The following is a 23147-nucleotide window of genomic DNA, read 5'->3' on the forward strand; positions in this document are numbered from 1 at the left end:
GCATGAGCCGATTATTCTGACCAATTGGAGAGGGCTGTTTTTAATGGCAAATTACCAACTGGTTTACATGAATCTTTTTGAACTGTTCTTCATGATTATGAATTTTTTTATTTTGTAGATTCAAATGAGATATCATATTTACAGTGACAGGTGAAATTCCTGTGTCAGAAAAAACTAGTATTTCAAGTCAGCTAGTGACCGATAATAATCAGTAATAACCATTATCAAGGAGCACAGAGATGCAAAATTACTACTAACAGCTGTATGTGTACTAAGCTGATGGGCATAAAAGCATATACTTTCAGGATTCAAATTTGCCAATATCGATGTATTACTCTTACAAGTGGAGTATAGGGTTAATTTTAACACTGACCATCTCAGTTGAAAAAGGCCAGTATCCCTGTGTGTTGGAAGTGACTATATTGAAAGGTCTGCTTTATTGTCATCTTGTGGAAAGATTATTTATAAGCTAGTCAGAATTATTCAACAATTTTAAATTTATCGCTAACCCTAATTTATGTAGGCTATATTAAAGTTCTTTTCTGAGAAAAAAAATAGCACTGCACAATGCACATCAATACTTTTCATAACCTAAAAGGATAAATCTCTATAAAGCAGCCGCCAATAAACTGAAGAATGTACCTGGTGACAATATTTATTCTTAAGGGGTCATGTATATTAAAGGCTATGGGGAATGTTTAAAAGAACTCTCTCAGACTAAATCCATTGCCTTTCTAATTTTGAATTTCTCCTAGCTAATATAAAATGATTGATTACCTTTATTTCATGTACCCCTTGATTTTCCTTTTCATTCATCACTGAGTGCTTTAAACCAAATGCATTTAGAACTTGCTGTTACAAGAGTGGTCTCTTTTAAATCTTTGTAAAGTAATGAAAGGACACAGTAAATCAATCTCATTTCTTCTGTGGGAAAACATAACCCTTACTCTACTGAAGTCACTTAAACTATTTCTGTCCCTCTGTTCCTGGATAGTAAGCCTGAAACTTCAGCTCAATGGTTCTTTTAAAATTTTAAAGCATAAAAGTAATAATCTTCTAAGTGGAAACTTACTTCAGGAATATTCATGTATAGTACGAGATGCGTGTACATGTATTTTCTGCATGCCTCAAAAGGGTAGCTCATTATAAATGTGGCGTGTTGAGCTTCTTCATTTCAAAAAGTAGCACTAAGTCTTCCATTTATATACAGGGCAAATTATCCTTGTGCCTGGTAAATGCCAATTCTCGATAGAATTGAACCTTACATGTTTAGCTCTGAAGCCTCTATAGCTTTTCTCTTCCAAGGATCAATATGCATCGTATGCTCCATAAATACCAACCGCGTTTGACCAAACAAATATCATTTATATTAAAAGGGGTCTTCACTTGACATTGCCCACTTAAATAAGAAGTGGTGGTCTTTGATGAGAAAAGTTTGTAGTTTTAGAACATTTCAATTAAAATGTACTCAGAACTCTATCTACCTTAAGACTCATGCTTTCCTGATGCTTGCTAAGTTTTCTTGATTTGTCCTGGGACATGTGAAAGAAGAAGTAACTTTTGTATGATGAACTTTTGTGATCATAATTCCCTGAGCCTCTAACGTTAGTCATAAGTGATGTTAAAAAAAAAAAAAAAATTAAAGCCGCCATAGGTTAGCACAGGGAGATGGGAAGACTGCTTCTAAAAACATGGAACTGGGTATGATCTAAATGTGTTTTGGGCCAAAGGTTTAAATAATGGATGCATGTGTCTCTGAATTAAAAATTAACTAGAAAATAGAGATGTGTCATAAAGAATAATGCCAATCCCATGGTAAAAATATTTCTGAAAATATGTGGAATGATTATTAAAAGAACAAGTCTCTAAACCTATAAATCCTACATATGTTTTTAGAAAACACAGCGAACATATACACTTGTCAAATAGAACCATATTATAGTAACTATAACACATTTCATATTATAGCAATTTTAGAGGTGAAAAAAAAGCAACATTCTAGAGAATTATGTTGAAAAGCCAATGGCGGGCAAAACCACTAATTATTATTTGGTATTTTCGTAACTGTGTACAGATGTTTTCAGTTAGTTCTCACTCTTTTGTTTTGTTTTGCTTTTTAAAAATCTGGCACAACGTCAAGTAGCTTGAATAAGCTATCATCTTTATGATTTTTCTCTGAACTCTGCATGTGGTGACCTTTGATCTGTGCGGTCGGCTACCTTGGTCCGCAACTGGGCAGGACTTGGAAATTCCGCATGAGGCACAGCTAAGAGAGACACGACAGAAGCTAGGTGGGCAAGTCCAGAGCAAAATAAGCAGGCGTGAGTCCCTGCACAGGCTGACCACATATGTAAAAACACAGACAGATGCGACATACGCGCGTACAACTTATGAACGAAGAGCCAGTTTATACCAGCTCTTTCTTATTCATGATAGCCTATTTTTCCCTATTTAATATTTTGCACACTGTTAATTTCAAACCGCTCTGCTATCAGAACTTGAGAGCAGCAAACATATGCATCATAAAAAATATTTAAATTCTGAAGCGTTTGGAATTATTTCTGTCATCCTGTAACTAGAATCATGGGATTTCTGTATTTGTATGTTCCATGCTTTTGACTGTGGCTAATTTGTTTATAAGCCACCATTAATCCTGGCTGTATATTTTCACAGTTTGGGTAAACACTTCATTTGCATTAAATTTACAGCATTAATGAGATGTGAAATTTAAAATGCTACTTGAAACATAAATGATGTAAGAAAGCAGAACAAAAAAAAAGTGTTTTATCACATCTGAAATCAGTAAACCAATTTAAACCTATTAAAACAGGAATGATGTGCCGCCTGAGATTTTAGCTTCATAACTCATCCTCTCGGACTAAAAGTCCGAAATGAGGAGTAAAACATCTGGAAAATATGAAAGAGTACACAAACACAAACTGGGTACCGCTTCTACACTAACGGGCTTTTCAATCAGTTTTCAATGTTTTGTCCTTGGAAGCTAAAGTCTAGTCAGTTCTCAATAGCCAATGAGACAGAAAGATACCCTGGCCGAGACCCTGTCGCTCATGGGTGTTACGGATAGAGGCCACAGAGATGGAAAAGGTCTTGAGCCAATTTGAGAAACCCTGTTTAGAGAGGCAAGAAACAAAGGATAAATGAGAAAATATTCTGGAAAACGAAATGATCAGTTTCTTTCCCAGAAGCCCCGGGAGCCCCGTTCTGAGTCCAGATCTGAGAGGCAGCATGGAGAGAGCACCAAGGCGAAAGCGTGCTACACCGTCACACCTGGGTGAAACTTGCCCACCTGTTGCTGATGTAGGAAGGATGGGTCTCTTGGGCTTAGTCCCACATATCGATTGGCTTGAGATGTGCCTGAGGCTGTGTAGGCTGATTAAGGAAGAACAAAAACAAAGATAAAAATTGTGAACTATCAGAATGAACACCCTGTCCATGTAAAAAGAAAACCCAGGATGTGGGACTTGCAACCGAAAAAAAAAAAAAAAGTGTCTCTATTTCTCTATTCTTTTGTCTGAGTGAACACCAAGTGATATAGAAGAAATGGCAGTTGACCTCAACTCAACTCGTTTATCCCCCTCCCCAAAAATCGGTCCGATCAACCGTATCCCGGCCTCTGCTGTGGGCATCTCACACTTATGTGCTCTGGTTAGAGTCTTGCAGGAAAACCAAGGACTGGCTAAGTAGAAGAGTCCTTTCTTTTCCTACTCGTCCTGTTTCACCGGATATTAGCTGCCTAATAATGGGATAATCAATCATGGTCTGTGATTCTAAATGTAAAAGCAGACTGAAAGTACTGGGAAAAGTGAAAGCTTGTAATGAGTGGGACTGAAGCAGATGTGCTTGATGATACTCAATGAAACACGTCTTACTGAAGAGAAAATCTAATATTCCCAACATGAAGGAGGAGCCTATGTTTATTATATCATATAGAGTGAATTAGGTCAGTATTTTCTTTAGTGTGAAAATGACCTTAAGTTTGATAGACATGTTTTTGAAAAAAATGTTTTCTTTTCCGTGAGCACAGAAAGTCAATTTCTTGTGACTGGTCCGGGGAGGGGGGCCATGTCTTCTCTGAAACACTTGGCCACTGGGCAGTAAGTACCTAAGGTGAACACTCCTTAGTTATTTAGCCTCACCTTGTTAAGTACATTTTGTAGAGGTGCTTTTTGGTATGCAGTGAATTTTCCAAAGAAAACGCCTCCCTATTCCTAAAGATGTGTTTGTTTTCACAAGGAAAGGAGTTGCCAGCACTAAAGCAATCCCATTGCCCGATGCTGGAATAAAGAGAGGAACGACATTTTCACCACTCATGGTACATCTGTATGTCTGAAGGAAGCTTATATGTTTGGTTTAACACTATCAGATTAATGAGAAATCCAGACACTAATCTTTAAAAGTTTTTTTTTTTTAAACCAAATATATTGATTCTGCCATGTTCATTCGAAGGGTTGCAGAATTAGATCCATTGAGGCTTGTTTAGCTCAACTTTTTAAAACAGTGAAGATGTTCACAAGTCAGCGTTAATTACTCCTGAATAAAGGGCCCATCCAAGGGGAGCCATAAGAGCCGGGGGTCCCTCCCCCATCTCCAGGCCTCTGGAATTCAACGTACAGCATGGACAGCGGGAGATAAGCCTCACCCTTATAGAATGGCAACAAGTCTGTGGTATTTTCTCTTTTTGGCCATGAGAAAGAGTTTTCCTTGGTCTATGTGTTTTCTTTAATTTTATGGACTTATGAGTTCAATGACCAATTTCTCATTATCAGCGCAGTCTCGGGACCTGGAGCTGCAAGTTTGTGTATAGGGAAGAAAAACAGCTCACTCTATTTCTTTTATGCGGGAGTGGAAAATGGGCTGATGCAGCCATCTGTATACAACCAAGATACTCCTTCTGAATATTTTGTAATTTTATCAGTCAAATCAGATCCCTTTTTGACCAACTTATAGGTGAGTATAAGAACAATCCATTAGCAAGCAGGCTGACAGCACTCCCTCAGTGAGCTGTGATCATTTGGGTCTGATCTTCCCTTGAACGTCATCTATTAATGTCACTAGAAGAGTAGGTAACTGAAGTTTCTAGAACTTGGTTTGGGTCCTTTATCCTGTGATCAAAAACTTAAAAAAAAAACAACTTTGTTTTCTATTTGCCTTTATTTAAATTGCTGACTTGGCTAAAAGACGCCAACACATCTGTTTTTGAAAGTATTTTAGTGGCTGTAGTGTACATGGCTAACCATTAGAACAAAAGAATTTTTAGTCTTCCTTGACTGGATTTCATCCATCTGCGCATTCAGGGAAGTGTTCACTGGACCCTCTACCAATAGACCAGTTACAAACATTAATGATTATTGATGGCAATTATAAGTCCACATGGACTGATGAGGCCATGGGGCCTCATGAATTTTGAGAAAGAAATGCTAAATTCACTGTACCCTCAAAGTATTGTCCTTTTTTCTTATAGTGTTCCTTCCTGGGTTTTCAGAAGCCACCAAAAAAAAAAAAAAAAAAAAAAAAAAAAAAAAAAAGCATCTTTCCAAAGCCTGAGAAAGAAAGAGTCAGTGGTGTCTCTGTAATTTCACTTAGAAATTTCCAGAGCATGTCAATTTTTTTTGCTCTAGGAAAGAAAATGGAGCCTCTGCATTTCAGATATAGAATGCATAATTGATGAGGAGCCTGCTAATTCCCCCTGACTGGAACTTTATCCATTCCACCGGACCAGCTTCAGTTCTAGGAAGCCGGTCGTTTGGATGAAGCCAATTGAAAAACTGTAATAATTTTTTGTGTATTGATGAGTAGTCTGTATGAAGAAGCAAAGGAATCATTGGTTTATTGGTATGTTCTATGTCAAGTTCTCTGGCTAAATCTCTGGCATTTAAAATGTTGTGGCCATGTTAAAAAGCATACTACCTGATGTACCATGATTAGCAAAAAAAAAAAAAAAGTCACAGACAATGAACGTGTAGGTAGCTTACATGTGCCTAATACTCAGCTTCGAAATGTTCTCGGTCACACCCAACATCGTGTAACTGTTTTTTCTGCAATGACATGACCTACGGTAATATAAACGTGCAGTTATCTTTCAGAGGCACTGATTCAATCTGCCTTGCGAAGGGCACAGATTTCTACAGGAATGCTCCAACTAGTAACAATGATCTGAGCTCTCTGGGTGACGGAGTACACTGCATTATGCTGTTCGGTGTCTTTTCAATGTATACCTTGAACGAGCAGGCATGACTTCTCGTTTTTGTGACAGCTGTTTATTCAACCAGATAAGCGTCTCCCTTTTCAAATATGGTGTACGGAGTGGCATTTGGTAAGAGAGAGCTTGTGACAGCCAGGCCACATACATGCCTGCTAGTTCCATACAAATGAGAAATCTCCATCGGGTCTGAAACGTTGCCGTGTTCTCCACCTTGGATCACATATCCAATGGCGCCTTGGATGGACATTTCTCATTTCCTGCAGAAATACTTACTGGTTGCTGTAGGTGAAGCTGCCTCACCTTCAGTGGATGTAGTGATGGGTTTAGTATCTGTCATGGTCAGGGTCACAGGTCGCACTGCACTGGGATGGGGAGAGGGTGCCAAGACAGGTGTGAAATGGCCAGGCACTTTCCCTACCACTTGAGCACTGCTGTTAGGCTACAAAACAAAAACAGAACGCCGGGTGAAACAATCCAAAAGGCAGTCGTCTCGTCCAACAACTCCACTCAGCACACTTGGCAGGGGGAACCCTGCGTACTTGCCGGCAACGCCACAAGCCCTCTCAAGTCTGAGTCCCAGAGACCAACCAGCGGTTAGTAATAAAAAGCAGCAGCAGTGTTTCCAAGAAAGTCTTCACCTTCGAAACACTTTACCTCGGTGGGTTCATCTTTACAACACCCCAGAGAGCCAGGTAGAACTGATCCTTTCATTTGGTAGCACAGAAGACTCAAGTGGGGACTTACATGCTGAGCCCAAGACAACAATGTGAGTCCTTCCTGAGCTACTGAGAATCTGAACCATGCTTCCTTCTCCTCTGCTCTTCGTTTCCTGCAGTGAGTCTGGGCTTTCAGAACACAGTTTTCACCTAATGATGCTATCACTGACACAAAGAAGACGGGGGTATCTAGAAGATCAAACACATTGAACTCAATAGTTTCCATCATTTATAGTCAAGGCCCATCTTCTAAGTTCAAAAACTCTAGCTCTCCGTCACACAAGGGGACGCTCGGACACACACATCAAGCCGTTTAGATTCGAGGATCTCCGCAGATAGAATGATACTTAACGCAGTTAAAATTTCAGATCCACGCAATGATGTACAATGATGGACTAGGTCTGACCTTACAGCTACAAATAAAAGATTTCCAAAGTCAATTAGAATGTGCTGAAGTAAAGCAGAGGGCAATCAAATATACTTTGTTACTTAAGTTACGCCTCCATTGCTGGGTACGGAGAGTTACACAAAACATTATTGTTGACATTTGTGGGAATCAACTGAGAAAATCCCCAGGGCAATGATAGAAAAGATATTAATATCTGAGTTTTAGCCCCGGGTATGAAAATAGTATCTGTGGTAGGAGACAAAATCCTAAGGGTACACTGTTTAAAAAAAAAAAAATACTGGAATGTATTTTTCTAGACAGAGAACGCTATTCTTGATTACACTCATGCTGGAATTCTCCACTGTATGGTGTACATAACGATTTGCCATGAGACTGTTCTCCACAGATATTTAGTCTTAACCATCAGCACCGTTAAAGGCAAAGAATGCAATGAGGCAGAATATGTATCTAAATACCTGCACAGAAATTATCAGGAGACGTTTCTTGAGACAAAAAGATGAACAGCTAATAACACTTAAATACTGTAACTTACAGACATGAACTAAGTCTTTGGTTGGGTTCCTCAGAGGCCACATTATTTATTCTATAAAGAAAATGGACTTCTTGAATATCCTGCCTATTCATCATGAGTAATTTTAAGTCTTTAACTTTGTGTCAGGAAAATGGACCAGAGTTTCGCCCTACAGAAACCTATGAGAGAGTTATATCTTTAAACTAATTTTATTTAAAATAATCCACTGAATAGCATGACTGTCTCACTCTAATCGGTGCACCAGCAATGCACTTAATCTCCCAATTGCTGTGGGGAGGATGAGGCATCTCGGTTGCTAGACTTAGCAATCAAAATAGTGCAGGGCTGGAAGATACTTGGGAAGGAATAGTGCACCACAGGTGAACAAGCCCTCATCACCCCCCCACCACCACCCCGCCATTTTTAAAGCTAACCAGGTAAGTAGCGAGAGTCCTCTTTTGAAATGCAAATTAATTGGTTTTGAGTTGGGGGTTAAAAATCAAAGCAGCTATGATGTGCCCATAAAAAACAATCCTGCAGTTTACTAGAAAGACGCATTTTCCTTTCAAGTAGAAAAAGTAGTTTTTTCTAAGCAGACCATCGGCTTCTGGTTATCTGAACATTGCAAAAGACTGTTTTGTGTATCTTCTTCAAGAAAGAAGAGCGATCTCGTTTTATCATTGGTGGTACATTCGGTAGTAAAAAGCATTTCTGTGTACCTTGTTCACCGAAACAGTTCAATAGGACCTACCTGAAAACACGGGACGGAAGAATGACACTAATGTCAAGAAAACGCTGCCACAGAATCTGATATTACCTCGCCCATTCTGCAAGCTTTGTCTACTGGAATGGAATCAACATGAACCAACAGACATTTGTCTCATTTAAAAGTAAAACTGACAAAGAACCAAGTCGGTCTCAAGCCGATAGAGATCACTTTTCTGGAACTCAGGGTCTGGATGTATGGGAGGGTTATTTCTTTTGGGTTTTCTACTGGGTTCAAACAGATGAAGCTATACTAGAAAGCTTCTCTTTTAAGGCTGTTAGATGAACTTTCATTCCATAGATATGAAAAGAGAGACATCTTATCTGAAGATGAAGTTGAAGGGCATTAGGAAAGGATTACCCTGTGTAGTACATTGCTCCTATTATACAAAACCCTGAGAGGGGATTTTTTTTTTAATTGAGATGAAAGTAAGATGCTTCTCTTAGAAGCTGGATCTTTACCTTAAAAATAGGAAGAAAAGCAGAACAATACAGGCAGATTATCACCTAATATGCCCTCTTAACTTATAAAGAAATGGAAATATACCTAAAACAAGCACTGAATAATTAAAGAAATGCGTAACACTAAGGGCCTGATTTTAATTTGCATAATTTTTCCCCTAACAGTGCCTAATTAAGACATCAGTTAAAAAAAAAATCCAATGGAACTCTAAGATTTTCCACACTGAATTAACGTTAAGGACTTTTAATGGATGTCTTAATTAGACTTTGTTATTCATGGAAATTCTACACAAATTAAAATCAGACCTTGTGCGCACTGTTCCCAGCTGAGTCTAGCAAAATGCTCTATGGAACTGAGACTCTTGAATCCACGATCTGACAGCAAATTTTATTTCTAAACTGATATATTAAGATCCCACTGTTTTACTTAGTAATTCTTATTATAGTCATCAAAAGTGCTATATACCATTTGGACATTTTCTTCTAAAATACAAATGGCTTAACTACAAAGTCACAACTCAAGAATGGTTTAGTATTATTAGTCAATAGAACTAAGAGTACAGGTAACTTTTTAAGTAACCCAAATGGTGTTGGCTATGTTGTTATTCAAAATAAAACGTTCAAAAAAGACCATTTTGCTTCAGTTTAACAATTATGACCAAAAATGATTTTTTCAGATCTTTTCTTTGTTAATTCTAAATTAATATGCACATACTATTCACTGGCATTTTAGTAACTGAACAGCATTAATGACAGACTGCTTATGACAATCTCTCAGAGCATGAAAAGGTATAATAAGGAGTGGACAGGAGTCTTGAAGGTAAAGCAGCAATGCCAAATACCACACCTTAAGACCAAAACTACATTACAGATTTTGGATATTACAATTTGTGCCAGTTTCGGCACAAAGTCTGTCTATTTGATCATGAAAAATCCTCTTGTATCAGATCACTTTGAAGTGACCTCTCCATTGAAGAAGCCACAGGTTTAAAGAGTGAGAAAGGCACCTGAGTCACTACACTTACACAATGAAAGTCCCTAAAACCACTGCACACTGCTTATAAAAAGAGAGAGAGAGAGAGAGAAAGAAAGAAAAAAAGAAGACACTTCTGGTAATGTCACTCATTATTAAATGTAGTCATGTCTGTGCAAAGAATATTCAAGTAGTCATCAAACACTGAAAATGTTTACATTACCAAAGCTTATTTTAATACCTAATAGTTGGTCTATAAATACAACTGTAAGTTCTTTTGTGTGTGTTTATTTTAGCACATACCTTGCTCCTGCCTGAAATAAGCACTTTGTCTCTGTGTTAAACCAGGTATTTCAGAGGTGTGAACTCCAGCTCTGAGCTTTTTTTGTCAAGGTACTTTCTGCATAAACTTTCTTCTCAGTCAATGAAAATTCAAAAACATCACACCAGAAACATCTTCACAAATGTGCCCCTTTGGGGCAAGACACTTCCTACCTGTCATTCAGCCACCTTTAAATAAAAACTTATTGAGTCACCAAGAAACTTCCTGAAGATGGATTTCAAAAGCTTGATGTTCTGCCAGACATACTGTCTGAATAAGCTTCATGTCTTAGCGTCAGACCTGTTCCATCTCCCTTAGGCTCTAATCTTATTTGCTCTCTCATTTTTACCTGGCTGGTTTGCGGACTGGATGGGTCATAAGAAGGTACATAGTTCTTCAGAGTATCCTGAGGATTCAGGTGGGGAGGATATCTGATTGTTGGATGAGAAAAGTAGCTCGATGGGGCTGGAGGAAGAATAGCTTGTGTTGGAAATGGCAGCGGTGAGGGTGGAGGTGGAGTTCGAGTCGAGATGACTGCACAGGACAGAAAAGGGGAGACTGACGTCAGCCGTGGCGCCCGCCCCTCCGGCCCGCCCCCCAGAACCTGCGAGACCGTCCGGCTGGCGGCTCGTCACTGCTTCCCCGTGACCGACCCACACTCTCCCGCAGGACTCCACGGTCCACACCGGCAGAGAGAACACAACAGACCCAAGCCCGCTCTGGGGAACTAGCGCTCCGGCTTTCCACCTCCATGAACGCTGAGACAAAGGAAGTTTCTCTTTTATAGGTTAAGCCAATATTTCATAAAACGTTCCTTTAAGCAGAGTTATTTCCCATCAGAATACAATCTTTGATCAGAAAGTCTTTGTGTCTTAAGTCCAGACCAACTCACAGCATTAATTAAAAGGCAGGGGCACCCACAGACTCTCTACCGAAATTCAAAACAGAAGTGTACTCCACTTTTAAATAAATATTTTCCTTATACGTCCTAGCGGGTGGTTGGTTAAAAGCGAAGCCAATAATTAGGAAACAATAATGTGCAGAATAATTACCTGAGCATTGTACAAATGCTTATGAACATTTGAACGTGGGGCCTGGGAACTCTTTTTCCTAATGAAAATGTTCCTTTCAAAACCAAAAGAGCTCTCTGTAACTATTTTTCTTCCTACTCTAACTTTTATTACATGTAGCTTAACAGATGTTATTAAGATAAGACCAAGAATAAAACACACAGAAATGTGAATTTAAACTTTCATATAGACACACTAACTTACCAATAAATCACATATTTTATAAAGGGAAATAATATGTAAAACATATGCGAGGTAGACGATGTTTAATTGTGCTGTAATTTTTCAACATCAGTATGACCATAATTTATTGTTTTGGTTTTGAAATATAATTCTTAAGTTTGAAAAATGGAAAATAATATAATTGCAGGATCATTATCTCTATAATGTTGAGGAAAATCAGCACATAAGTACAACTTAAGAGTACCAACGAGTGTATGTAGAAGTGAAGATTAAATGTCTGTTTCTATTTAATATTTTGATCCAAATCATAGGAAATTACATACGATAAATATTTAGTGTTTTATGAGACAATTTAGCAAACAATATGAAAAATAAATTCTTTCCATGACCTATTAATGAAAATCATCTGGACTAACTTATCTCCAACTTTGTAATTATGTGCAAAAAAAAAAAAAAAAAAATAAAAAAATCCCTATCTGTCTTCTGTTAGAAGTGAAACTTAAAAGAATATACACACACACACTTTTAAAGGGATATTACTTATCTTCCCCAAGGAAGGCTTTTTTCAGAAAATATGAGAAATTAAGAATGTATCTCAGTGAAGAAGCACAAATTCAATTTTGTGGTCACAACTTTGCTTCCTGAATGTCTGGGTCACTCGGAATCCTCTGGATTGTTGTTACAATGCAGATTCCTGGGCCTAACCACAGACCTACTGGATGAGGCCCTCCAGGGGTAAGGCACCAGAAAGTACAATTTAAACAAGTGCCTCATGTGATCTTTCCACACACTGAAGTGTGCTCATCCTCCGTCAAAGGGATGCATTTCAGAGAACAATTATATGTTTCTGCAAATGGAGCTCCTTTTTGACATACTACTGTGTTGAAGACGTACACCCATTTGAAAGTATAATTGAAGGAGATCCAAACACCCGAGTTAAACTGGGCAACTTTTTTACTTGGTGTTGAAGTGCTCTTAATCTCAGCTAAATGAAGACCATGTAACCATGGTCTTCGCCCACATCTGTACGCAAACCCTTGAAGGATATGTACGCAGCTCCATCCTGGGCCCATTGGGCTTTGAGATCAAGGTGGCACCCATAGTTTTGGAAGAGATCTTTGTTCAGTGGAACCGGCACATATCAAATCAGGGCTCAGGCTCTGGGCTCTCTTGTACTGCGCTCACGGAAGCTGTGGCTGGCCCAATAAAAGCTAAGTAGAATATATTATTTCAAACGGAAAGTAAAAAATGGCTATTTCATTTCAATAAGGTCATTCTAGTTCTTGAAAATAGGAAATGCAAAATACAAGGCAGAAAAAGTTTCCCTTCATTATGAAAGAATTCATACATGCATACGTGTATATGCATTTCCTGTCTACATTATTGCAAAACCTTCCTAATTGTCTCCTTTCCTCCAGTCGTGCTTCCTCCAATACAGCCTTTACAGTCTCACAGGAATGAATTTTGTAAAATGCCATTGCAAGCATGTAACTTTTCTGCTAAAAATCTTTCAGTGGCTCCCTACTGCTTCCAGAATAAAAGCCCTACAACTTCACAGGTTTGTATGGTGCTTGTGGGCTGGGGGAAACCCGCCCCGCCTCACTTCATGGGCCTCATGCCTGGCCACTCTCTGTTTGCAGGCCACATGGAGATATTCGTGGATCCTTGGAGAGATGACAGTTCCTCGCTGCGGTGCCCTTTCTGACTTTGATACTAGCAGGCTGTTCACTCTCTCTGAAACAACCTTCCTCCTGCCTTGTTCTTCCTTCTTGTGGCGAACTCACTCTTTCAAGTTTTAGTGAAGAACACATCTCTTCCAGGCATCTAATCCTTTTCCAAGTGTCTAGCCCTGTTTAGATTTCATGCCTAGCTGATGTGGTCCCCTTGTCTCCCTGCCGGACTGTGAGCTCTTTAAGGACAGAAACTGTCTCTCACGACCAAGGTGCCTATCACAGGCTTTAATACATTACATATTGAGTAAGTAGCTGGTGAAGGACCAAGGTGGAAGGCTTATCTGGGTTTCCGTGGTTCATTATATAAAAGTGTACTATTTAATTTTTCTCCAATGTCAGAAATCTGAATATTATAATCAGGTCTCATAATGCATGGATGATTTGACTGCTGAGTTAATTCTGCTCAGATATTCAACATTACAGATCCATGAAATAGTTACTGATTTTTTGACCTATTTTAGCAGTACAGACAATATAAATATAAAAATTTTATACCACATTCGATTTGTATAGTCCTTTCTTAATTTTATAATTTTCTTAGAGATAGCAATAAAGGCCATGCATTTTTAAAGTACAGCAAAAATACATATCAACATGTATTTGGAGATCAAAGCCAAGGACTTTTCTTATAACTGGAGTTATATCCTTTGAATAAAGTTTTAAAAACCAGATTCGATTTGTTTGAAGAATAAGAAATTGCCTATTTATAAATTTAAAGCAATAACGGTATTGCTACAAACATATTTATATACAAAGATTCTTCACCAAAAATTCAGTATGCTCCTTTCTAGGGCTCAAGAATAATAGGTAGAAAGTATACAGTTTATTGCTTATTAATTATATCTCACTTTTAATTTTTGAAAGGGGATTTAGCTTAATTGTTCTTTAAAGTATAAATGTGAAATATTGTTTTCTTTTTCCTATGTAAATTAAGATATTAGACATAATATCAAATGACCTAGCCCACATTTATTTGTGCACATAAAAAAATTGTCAAAGAACCTCTTTTATTTTTCTGATTAATTTCACTCCTAAATAAGTAATTAAATATTGATTTTTGTATAGAAAATAACATCTATGGAAATAGTGTCTGTATATCTTAATGCTTCTGGAAATACTCCAAACTCAGCAATATACTTGAAATTCTGTCTTTCTTTGGTCAAATATATTGAATGGGGGCCAATCCTGAAGCTACAGATAAGATAACTGTGTTATTTATAACTCCTAATTTCTTGTGATTGTAATCTTTCCAATAAAGGCAATTAAAAGTACATTCACAAATGTTATGTAATTGAATGCTTTGGAAATCTTTTCTCATATATTGATAAGAAAAAAAATATTTGATTGGATCACAACCCTCCCTCTTTTGGCTGAGAAAATATGGCCGCCACAGCTATAATTATTACTCTTGCTCCATCCCTGAGAGTGAGCTCTGCAAACAAGAGGGAGGTTTCTCCTCTATGCTTGAAACTCCTCACCACTGTGTGCAACTCCAGGTATTCCGGGATGATGGTGCTGGGGGAAAGTGCTCAATCTTGGGGAAGAATCTTGTGGAGATGTAGAGCTGAACAGTGGCTTTTCAGGCTTCTTCATAGTAGTCGGAGAAGACATATCTGCAAAGGAAGAGGGAAAAAGCCAAACTTTATGACTTTCTTCAGCTATAAAGTTCAGGTTAATACAACAAGAGATCTCATTTTCCAACATTTCATTATTTCTGTACTTCGGCTCTTCTACAAAATATGTACTGAGGGTCAAAGACCCAGTTATGTTGGAGATTTGAAATATCTGTCAGAAACAATCTCCACTGAAGTTAACCCAAGCCTTTATTAAAATTATCATCGGAATTATTTCTCCTACTAAACAAATCTTGAACTTTTGAAAAACTAAGTATCATGTTTCCCTTGGCGCCTTGGTTCACATCAAGGTCTTTTTTACCTCAGCATTTCATTCTTAGATTTATATGATTCAGGGGTTTGTCTTTTGACCTGCTGACTACACTGTGGAAAAAAACAGAAGAAAACCTGGTGCAAATGTGAAAAACAACCTCTGGGAACGCTGGTAAGTCTATCATTGATTTAACATCTTCTATGGAAAACTCATTACTTGTTTAAGAAAAAGTACATTCCTTCATTTGCTCATTCTGCAAATATTTATTGGCTTCCTCTATTTGCCAGGTAAAGTGAGGATGTTATGAGAAATACAAAGTAACTGCTGTGGGGATACTCACTGTCAGTGAAGAGGAAAACGATAAGAAGAAAATGGCTGTCAACAGTGGAGAGGGAGGAAGCGTGTTGAAAGCAGGGGTGTTGTGCTGCGGTGTTTACTGGCCTCACTGCACAAGGACAGTGACCACCTCAGCCCCCCAGGTTAAGAAAGGTGCCTCAATGGTGCCATATTTAAAATGTGGATGGGGATGACACTCCCAAAGAGAGGAAATGTTCTGAAGAAGGAGAGCGTAGAATAAGCAAGTAGTACAAGTAGTCTACGGAGTGGTGAAATACAGAAACGAAGGACGGAGCAAGGTGCTGGCAGGACCCACACAATGAGGGGCCTTGGACTTTGTGTATAAACATCTGAATGCCTGCCCTGATGGGGGAGTGCTATTGATGAGCAAACTATGCTCACACATTTACAGTTTAAAGCTGTCCCTCCCGAAAGTACATGGAGGATGAATTAGCCAAAATGGAGACAGCAAACATGGAGACCACTTGAGAAGACAGATTTATTAATACATTCCTTCCATAAATATTTATTGAAGGCTTAATTTATGCCAGACACTGCACCAGTTGCTGGAGACACAATGGTGAACTAGATTAAGTTTCAGCCTCTACAAAACTTAGAAACTAAGGAGGAGATACACACGAATTAAAAAGGAATTATATAACCGTGTGACAATTGCTATGGTGGATAGCACTACCACAGTTATCAATTCATAGCCAACCTGATTTCGCCTTTACCCCATCTACACTCCCCCCGTTTCACTCTGAAGCAGATTGCAGGCAGCACAATATTTCACTTGTAAATATTTCAAATTGTAGCTCTAAAAAAAGGAGTTTTTTTAAAAAACCTAAAACTCATCACATTAAATATATATAATGCATATATATATACGCATTATATATATATATATGTAAAATATTCATTTAAAAATTTTTTAACAAGAGAAAAAGACCTCATGGTGCTGTTTTTTAAAAAAATTTATGGTGCTATTAATATAAGAAACTAGTTATCACTATGATTTACCATTTGAAAAATTACATAAGCTCTGGTAAACGCATCCAATAAACTAAATATGTGTTTTCAGCACGCCGACACTTAAAGAATGGATATGCCACTGTTAAAACAGTAGACATCACAGTCTACAAAAAACGACAGGTGCATTTGTGGCTGTAATTTGTGACTAACTGGCTGTCACTAACCTATCAGAACTTTGACGCGCTGGCGAACTATTTGCTTACATCTTTCTCAAAAGAAAAAAACGAAGAAAGGAAATTGCTAATGAAACCACAGCAATTAATGCTGCTACAAAAAAAGAGAGAAAATGTTGAGACCATTTAAAAACAGACCAAAAAAGTTCATTTCAGCTAAGATACCTTCAAAATGCCAGAAATAATACTTAATTTCACTTACGGGCTATGTGATTTAAAAGGTAACACTGCAAATACAGGTTTTGGCCGGCTAGAAGCTAAGCATAGACATACAGGTCTTTAGGAGTGGAAAGAACCTGTATTCCATCCCTCACTTTGCAGATAACGTAGCAAGTATCTATTCCAAATTTTTAAATTTAAAGTTAACTATCAGAAAAAGAAATCTATTGACACTCTTATGCTTTACCTGTGCTTAAATACAGATCTCAAATACAATTAATCAGTGTAATCAGTTTCTAAAGACTCCACATATAGGGGGCACCTGTGTGGCTCAGTTTGTTAAGTGTCCAATTCTTGGTTTCGGTTCAGGGCATGATCTCAGGGTCAAGAGATCAAGTCCCTCTTTGGGCTCCATGCTCAGGGATTCTCACCCTCTGCCCCTCCCTCCGCTTGCACGCACACGCGTGCTTTCTTTCTCTCTCTCTCTTTCCCTGTCAAATAAATAAATAAATCTTAAAACAAAAAAAGGCTCCTTGTATGAGTAATAGAGCATTTACTGTCCATGACCGAAGAACAATGAAATATGACCAGAGCTTGGGAAGCAGAACGAGTGTTATTCTAGTTCCGTCATTTCTGGGGACGCTCAATCCAGGCTATTGCAAGTACTGTAACTGCTTCCAAATTTTCATTAAACGTAGCCGGATTCACCTGAGTTACTTTCTTCTGCAAAGAGCACATAAATCAGGGGTGTTTGTCCAGAAGTTCAAGAAGATGAGTGATGATGTAATTTTTGAGAAATGAAGCCTTTGCATTGTCTTACTCAAAATAATACACTTGGCTTTCCTGGGTAATTATTACAGGTCCATTTATTGTTTGGATTCTCGTTAGGCATGCACCGAATAATAATGGTACCTTCGTGTGCAGAACACACGAAGGAATTACAGAGGCCAACACAGCAGAAGGAAATAAAAATTCACTCTTCAAATTGTAAAAGAGACCACAAATTGTCTTCTCCTCAGTCAAGCGAACTTATAACAGTAAAAATAAGAATGGAAGGTCCACCGTCCTACTGAAACTACTTCTTTAGAAACAGATAAAGAATGACAGTACAGAAAGTGGGCTTGACCGCCATTGTCTTCCCACTACGTGTAATTATTTTTGAGCCCATTAATCAATGAAGATATACTGGTACCCAGCGTGGGTACCATCCTTAATGCTAAGTGTGCCGGGGACACAAAGTGACCCCTCTCCCCACCACGGTCATAGGAAAAAAAACTCACAGCAACGGAGAAAGAATAAAAAGAAAATGTCAATTATCTGGGAGGAGGAAGGGTAGAGTTTCTAGCTATTACATTTTAATCATGAATCAAACTCGTATTGTTTTGATTTTAATTTTATTTTGAATGTCTGCAGTCTGGTAGACCTCATGCCAAACTGAAAAATGATACTGTTTCTATTTTTAATGCACTCCTAGGCTACAGAAATTAAAAAAAAAATGTTTGAGGAATGAATATATAGGAGAGATGGTTTTAAGTGACCTTTCTGTGGAGAAAAACAAATGTCATGCTTTTCACAGTGTATTGTCCCTCAAGCCGGAAGAATAATACATAAAAAGATTAGGTTGAAAATAAGTTGAATAATAATAAAGCTGAATAATATATAAATATATAATAAGTTGAATAATAATACATACATAATAATGGACACGTTGAATAATACATGAAATAAAGAAGTTGGCGAGAGAAGCAAGATGATGAGAAAAGGATTAGCTGGTGTTTCTAGTGGTGGGAAGGAGGCAGGAGTTGCTGGAGGTCCATGAGAAAGAAGCAAAGGTCAGTGAGGGCTTGCCATCAGACAAAGACATTTAAATTTGATTTGGAAAGTAACAATTTATAAATGAATTGATCTCTGGAGGGAAACGCTTTCCAAAAGCTCTCCATATTTTTCTTCTGCTTCTTGTAGCTTCCCCTCGACCCTTTTCACTTGTCCCTGGTTAAATCAAAAATTTCCTGTCTAGTCTCCTCCCAGGCCATCCTCCTCATAGCTCATTATAAAAACAGTAGTGGAACTCCTCCCCTTCAGACAAAATCTTCCTCACTTTAAGATCTACGATGGTATCACATTTTTCTTTTCCTTATCTTTCCATTTTATTTAAACTTTAGCTAAACTCATTTACTGATGGCCTCTTGGAGGGGGAGGGAACCAGGAGGAATGTGCTTCTAACTCTTTCTTTGCAGAGGACATTCCCTTGGGCTAGTTAATGATGTCTTCTTACCCTCTTTCCAGCTATAGAACAGTATTTTATCCACTGAACCAACTTGATTTATTTTCTCTTCAAGCATTCCCTCCTGGGACTGTGGAGGTCTAGATTTCCTTAACGATCTTGTGTTTCTGTCTGATTTTACCTGATGGATTTTTTTTATTATTATTATTTTGTACTTGTTCTTTCCATAGAGTGCGTGAGTGAGAGTGCGTGTGTGTGTTTGAGTTGACTAATAGCTTATCTCCTACAGAAGATGATTTTATTAAAGATGCAAAGACATATGGAGGCTGAAAGAACATGCTAAGGAAAAGAATTTTTAAAAATCTAGCACCGAAAGACAGTCGAAGAGGTTTAGAGCAGACAACGGCTGGGCAGTTTATCTCAGAATCTCCTGCACGTGAAAGCAGGTGGATGGTGAACTGATAACTGGTATACCAGATGGATAAAATAACCCGTCGATATATCGTAAAATGCATGGCTGCATGAGCAGAGGCCACCAGATGAGAAGTAACCGAATGTAAAGCAAACAGTGAAAACAAAATCAGTCACTGCATTTCTACTAAGTGTGAGAAGCCAGGGCAAGGCCTCAAGTTCGAGACGTTAAATAAGACCACCTGCTCCCTGACTCGGTGATGCTTCCAGCTCAGCAGAGAGGACAGCTATTACAAATACAAATACAAAACTTCATTAATTGCAATTGTGACATGAGATTGTAGAGAAGATTCTTCTTCATGACAGAACTCAGCGAGGCTAATTCAAGAAAACAAAGGAAAATTCACATTCATGGTGTTATTCTTCATCGTCCCTACCCATGTTTAGATTTATAACTGGGCAATCAGCTGTGGCCTTAGCCACCAACTCTGAAGGCAAATACATAATAAAAGGTGACTATGTAAGAAAAAGCTCAACTCATATAACCGGGTTCATTTAGATTCGAGCATAGCCTTAAATAAGTATTTTGCAAAATCAAGTCACCCCATAATTTTTACCGGCCATAGTATCATTTTTTTGGCACTGGGACATACATACATCCGAAGCCCTGATGTGTCAGTCATTTCACAGCATCACTTCAAAGAGATAAAGGCTTAAGCAAATAAAGAGTTAGATCAACTCATCTCCCAACAAGGTAATTTCATCTACAAAGGAAGCGCGTTGCTGTGAAACCCAGCGTATGCACTCGACTCATCAGCAGCTTGCACAAATGGCGCTCCAGATGTATATCTGTTCAAGTCAGCCCAAGGCAGCAATTTTGATCAATTCTAATGTGATAAAATGCTGCAGGGAAAGTGTGCAGAAACGTGTTTACGTCAGCCCTTAATTAAACTGTTGTTCACTTCCAAAGAACCTTAGGAAACACTAATGAGACATGAGTTTTAGCAATTTCTTCATCAAAGCAAAGACCCCTTCCTCGGTCTGTAGCAGCCTGTCATCCAAGTCGCTCCCGGGATAAATGTCACATGGCACTCCAATCAGTTAGCCACCTGTTAGTAGAACTTCACTGAAGTCAACTAGTGATCTAGGGCAAGCTCTAACAGCCACCTTAACACCTGCCTGTCTGGGACACCTGCTCCTTTTTCACATAGAGCAGAGCAATATGTTAGCTTTTCCAATATGCTTGAGTAGGTTGAGGTTACAAATCGAATTTCTATCACCTACATAGAAAACACATCATTTTCTTTAAAAAAAAAAAAAAAGTCTATTCTTCTTCCCTAGAATGACACTGACGGTTTACAACTATTTATTTCAAATCAATTATGTAAGAGCACACAAGAGTTCTTGAATTTCTGGAAGCTATTAATTTCAGCATGGTATAACATTAAATTAAAATATATTAACTGTGCCATTCTGGTAATTTAGAAAAACATATTTCTAACAAAGAAGCAAATTGTCTCAAAACATTTTAACAGTCCAATCCTTTCCATATTCGTAGGTTGTCTTTCTTATTTATACACCGTGCTTGTAAACAAGTCCAAGTGAGCCCTCTAGGCACAAGTCATCATTGGCTGGCTTCTCCTGGTTTCCAGTTAAGGTTAAGGTAATGTTTTATTATGAAGTGCTTAAAAAGTCATCGTCATTATTAAAAATGCCTTCTTTATTTTTTACATTATCAAGCTGCTAAACAGATGTTACAGGATTCTTTTTTTTTTTTTTTCCCAGAAGAAAACTCAAGGTGCAATGAAAACAGCAATAGGGAAGCTTCTGTTACCCTTGACCCTTTAGGATGAGCAGGACAGAGACCAAAGAAGGAAAGTGCATATGTGGTAACACTTAGTTTCAATAGTCCCGTGACTAAGATTTGGCAAGATTATGTTATATTGATAAGTCTTACCGAGGTGATACCTCTCATAGCTTTCTAGGCTTCCTTTTTTTTTTTTTTTTAACAGGTTTTAGACTTTCATTGATTTTTTTTCCCTAGAGTTTTAGAAATTTATAAAAACTCTGGACACAGGAAATCACAGAGACGGAGACCAAATCCACTGCTGGATGAGGCAAAGGTGGTCAACTCATCCATCACTCCGCTGAAACTCTGTCAAGCAACACAAAACACCGAGAGTGAAAACGAACTTCAGCTAAAGGGGATTCTCTGCTGTCCATGAACATGCCAGGCCGGCAGCTGGAAGACAACATGAGAAAGGAACGAGCTATCTGCATAAAACAATAACGCTGTTTGTAATAAATGAGAGGCTATCACATCTAGGGTGTGGGACCAGTTCAGGAGCTAGAAATCTGATACTTGCACATCAGGCCATAAATCCAGAGTCAGTCCTGAGAGAAGGAAACAGCTTGGGCCCCGTGCCCAGAGGACAAGGAGAAGGCAGGGAACAGAGCTCTGCCAACCCAATGCTCCCAGAGACCAAGGATTCACTTCCTCTGTTTTTGCCTGGGGGTAAATCAGGAGGAGGAGAGGGAAGTTTAGAGGTTATTTATAACCATATAAACGTTATGTAAAATACAGCAATTATCAAGCCTAGGAGATTCCCAGCCCAAAGAGCTGAAGCCCTTATTTCTATTGTTTCCCTGTGGAGAACCAAGATCCTAGCCTTAACAAGTTCTACCTACAGAGAAAGGGGTGCTGGCTGGGAAGCAGCCTGAGGGAATGTGTCCTGGAGCGGAAGGAAGAAGGGACACAGAGCCTGTGGGCTATACCTTTACCTTGAAACTTTATACAATCCCTGAGGGGGGTACTATCTCCATTTCCCCATATTTCCTTCCCCCCCTCCCCCGACAAAATGGAGCTGTCCTGGCTCAGGGGAAGAGAATGTGATGTGATGCAGCATGGTTTCAATGAAACATAAATGACAAGAAAGAGGTGCATGAGTAGAGTCAAAAAGTCATGGAGACACTGTTCTTTAAATATATTTCAGAGGAGATGTTTAAAAATTGCTTATAGAGGGGCGTCTGGGTGGCTCAGTCAGTTTTACTTGATTTCAGTTCAGGTCTTGATCTTAGGGTCATGAGTTCAAGCCCTGCATTGGGCTCCACGGTGGGCATGGAGCCTACTTAAAAACAGATAAATAGATATATAGATAGACAGAAAGATAGATAAATATGGCTTATAGAGCCATGTGCTACATTTAAAAATTATGGCTATGACAGTGGAGTTAAACCCCTCAGGTACCGCTAGTGGTAATGTAAATTCATAAGACCTTCCTAGATTCTGTACCAGTATTTGTCAACAGCCTTTGAAATGGACAATGTTTAACTCAGTAATTCTATAGTAGGAATGTATTTATTCCTTTTACAGAATTTCATTGACTATCTACTTGGTGACATGGTGCCAGGCATTATGCTAGGTTTGGGGACAGTGAGTAGAACTAGACAGGAACACAATAATCAGACTCAAGCACAAAGATACCTGTATGGTGATGATCACTGTGTCTTTATTATATAAAAACTTGCAAACTACTTACACATCCATAAGCAAAGTAG

General features: G+C 38.5%; 1 protein-coding gene across 7 annotated transcripts in view; it reads right to left on the reverse strand.

The window, feature by feature from the left end:
- The window catches only part of NFIB (nuclear factor I B), a 230636-nt gene that overhangs the window by 26937 nt on the left and 180552 nt on the right, over positions 1–23147 (reverse strand). For 2 of the 7 annotated variants that reach the window (XM_008689839.2, XM_040631443.1), the window contains exons 7-10: positions 14846–14980; positions 10731–10915; positions 6497–6662; positions 3308–3390 (exon numbers count right to left, since the gene is read on the reverse strand). In XM_008689839.2, coding sequence (XP_008688061.2) covers positions 3308–3390; positions 6497–6662; positions 10731–10915; positions 14846–14980 — 569 coding nt within the window. The remainder of the gene's footprint in view (positions 1–3307; positions 3391–6496; positions 6663–10730; positions 10916–14845; positions 14981–23147) is intronic. The other 5 variants (XM_008689842.2, XM_008689843.2, XM_008689840.2 and 2 more) reach the window with 4 other exon arrangements.

Source organism: Ursus maritimus, unplaced genomic scaffold (assembly GCF_017311325.1).
Source record: "Ursus maritimus isolate PB19 unplaced genomic scaffold, ASM1731132v1 scaffold_17, whole genome shotgun sequence".
NCBI classification, from domain to species: Eukaryota; Metazoa; Chordata; class Mammalia; order Carnivora; family Ursidae; genus Ursus; species Ursus maritimus.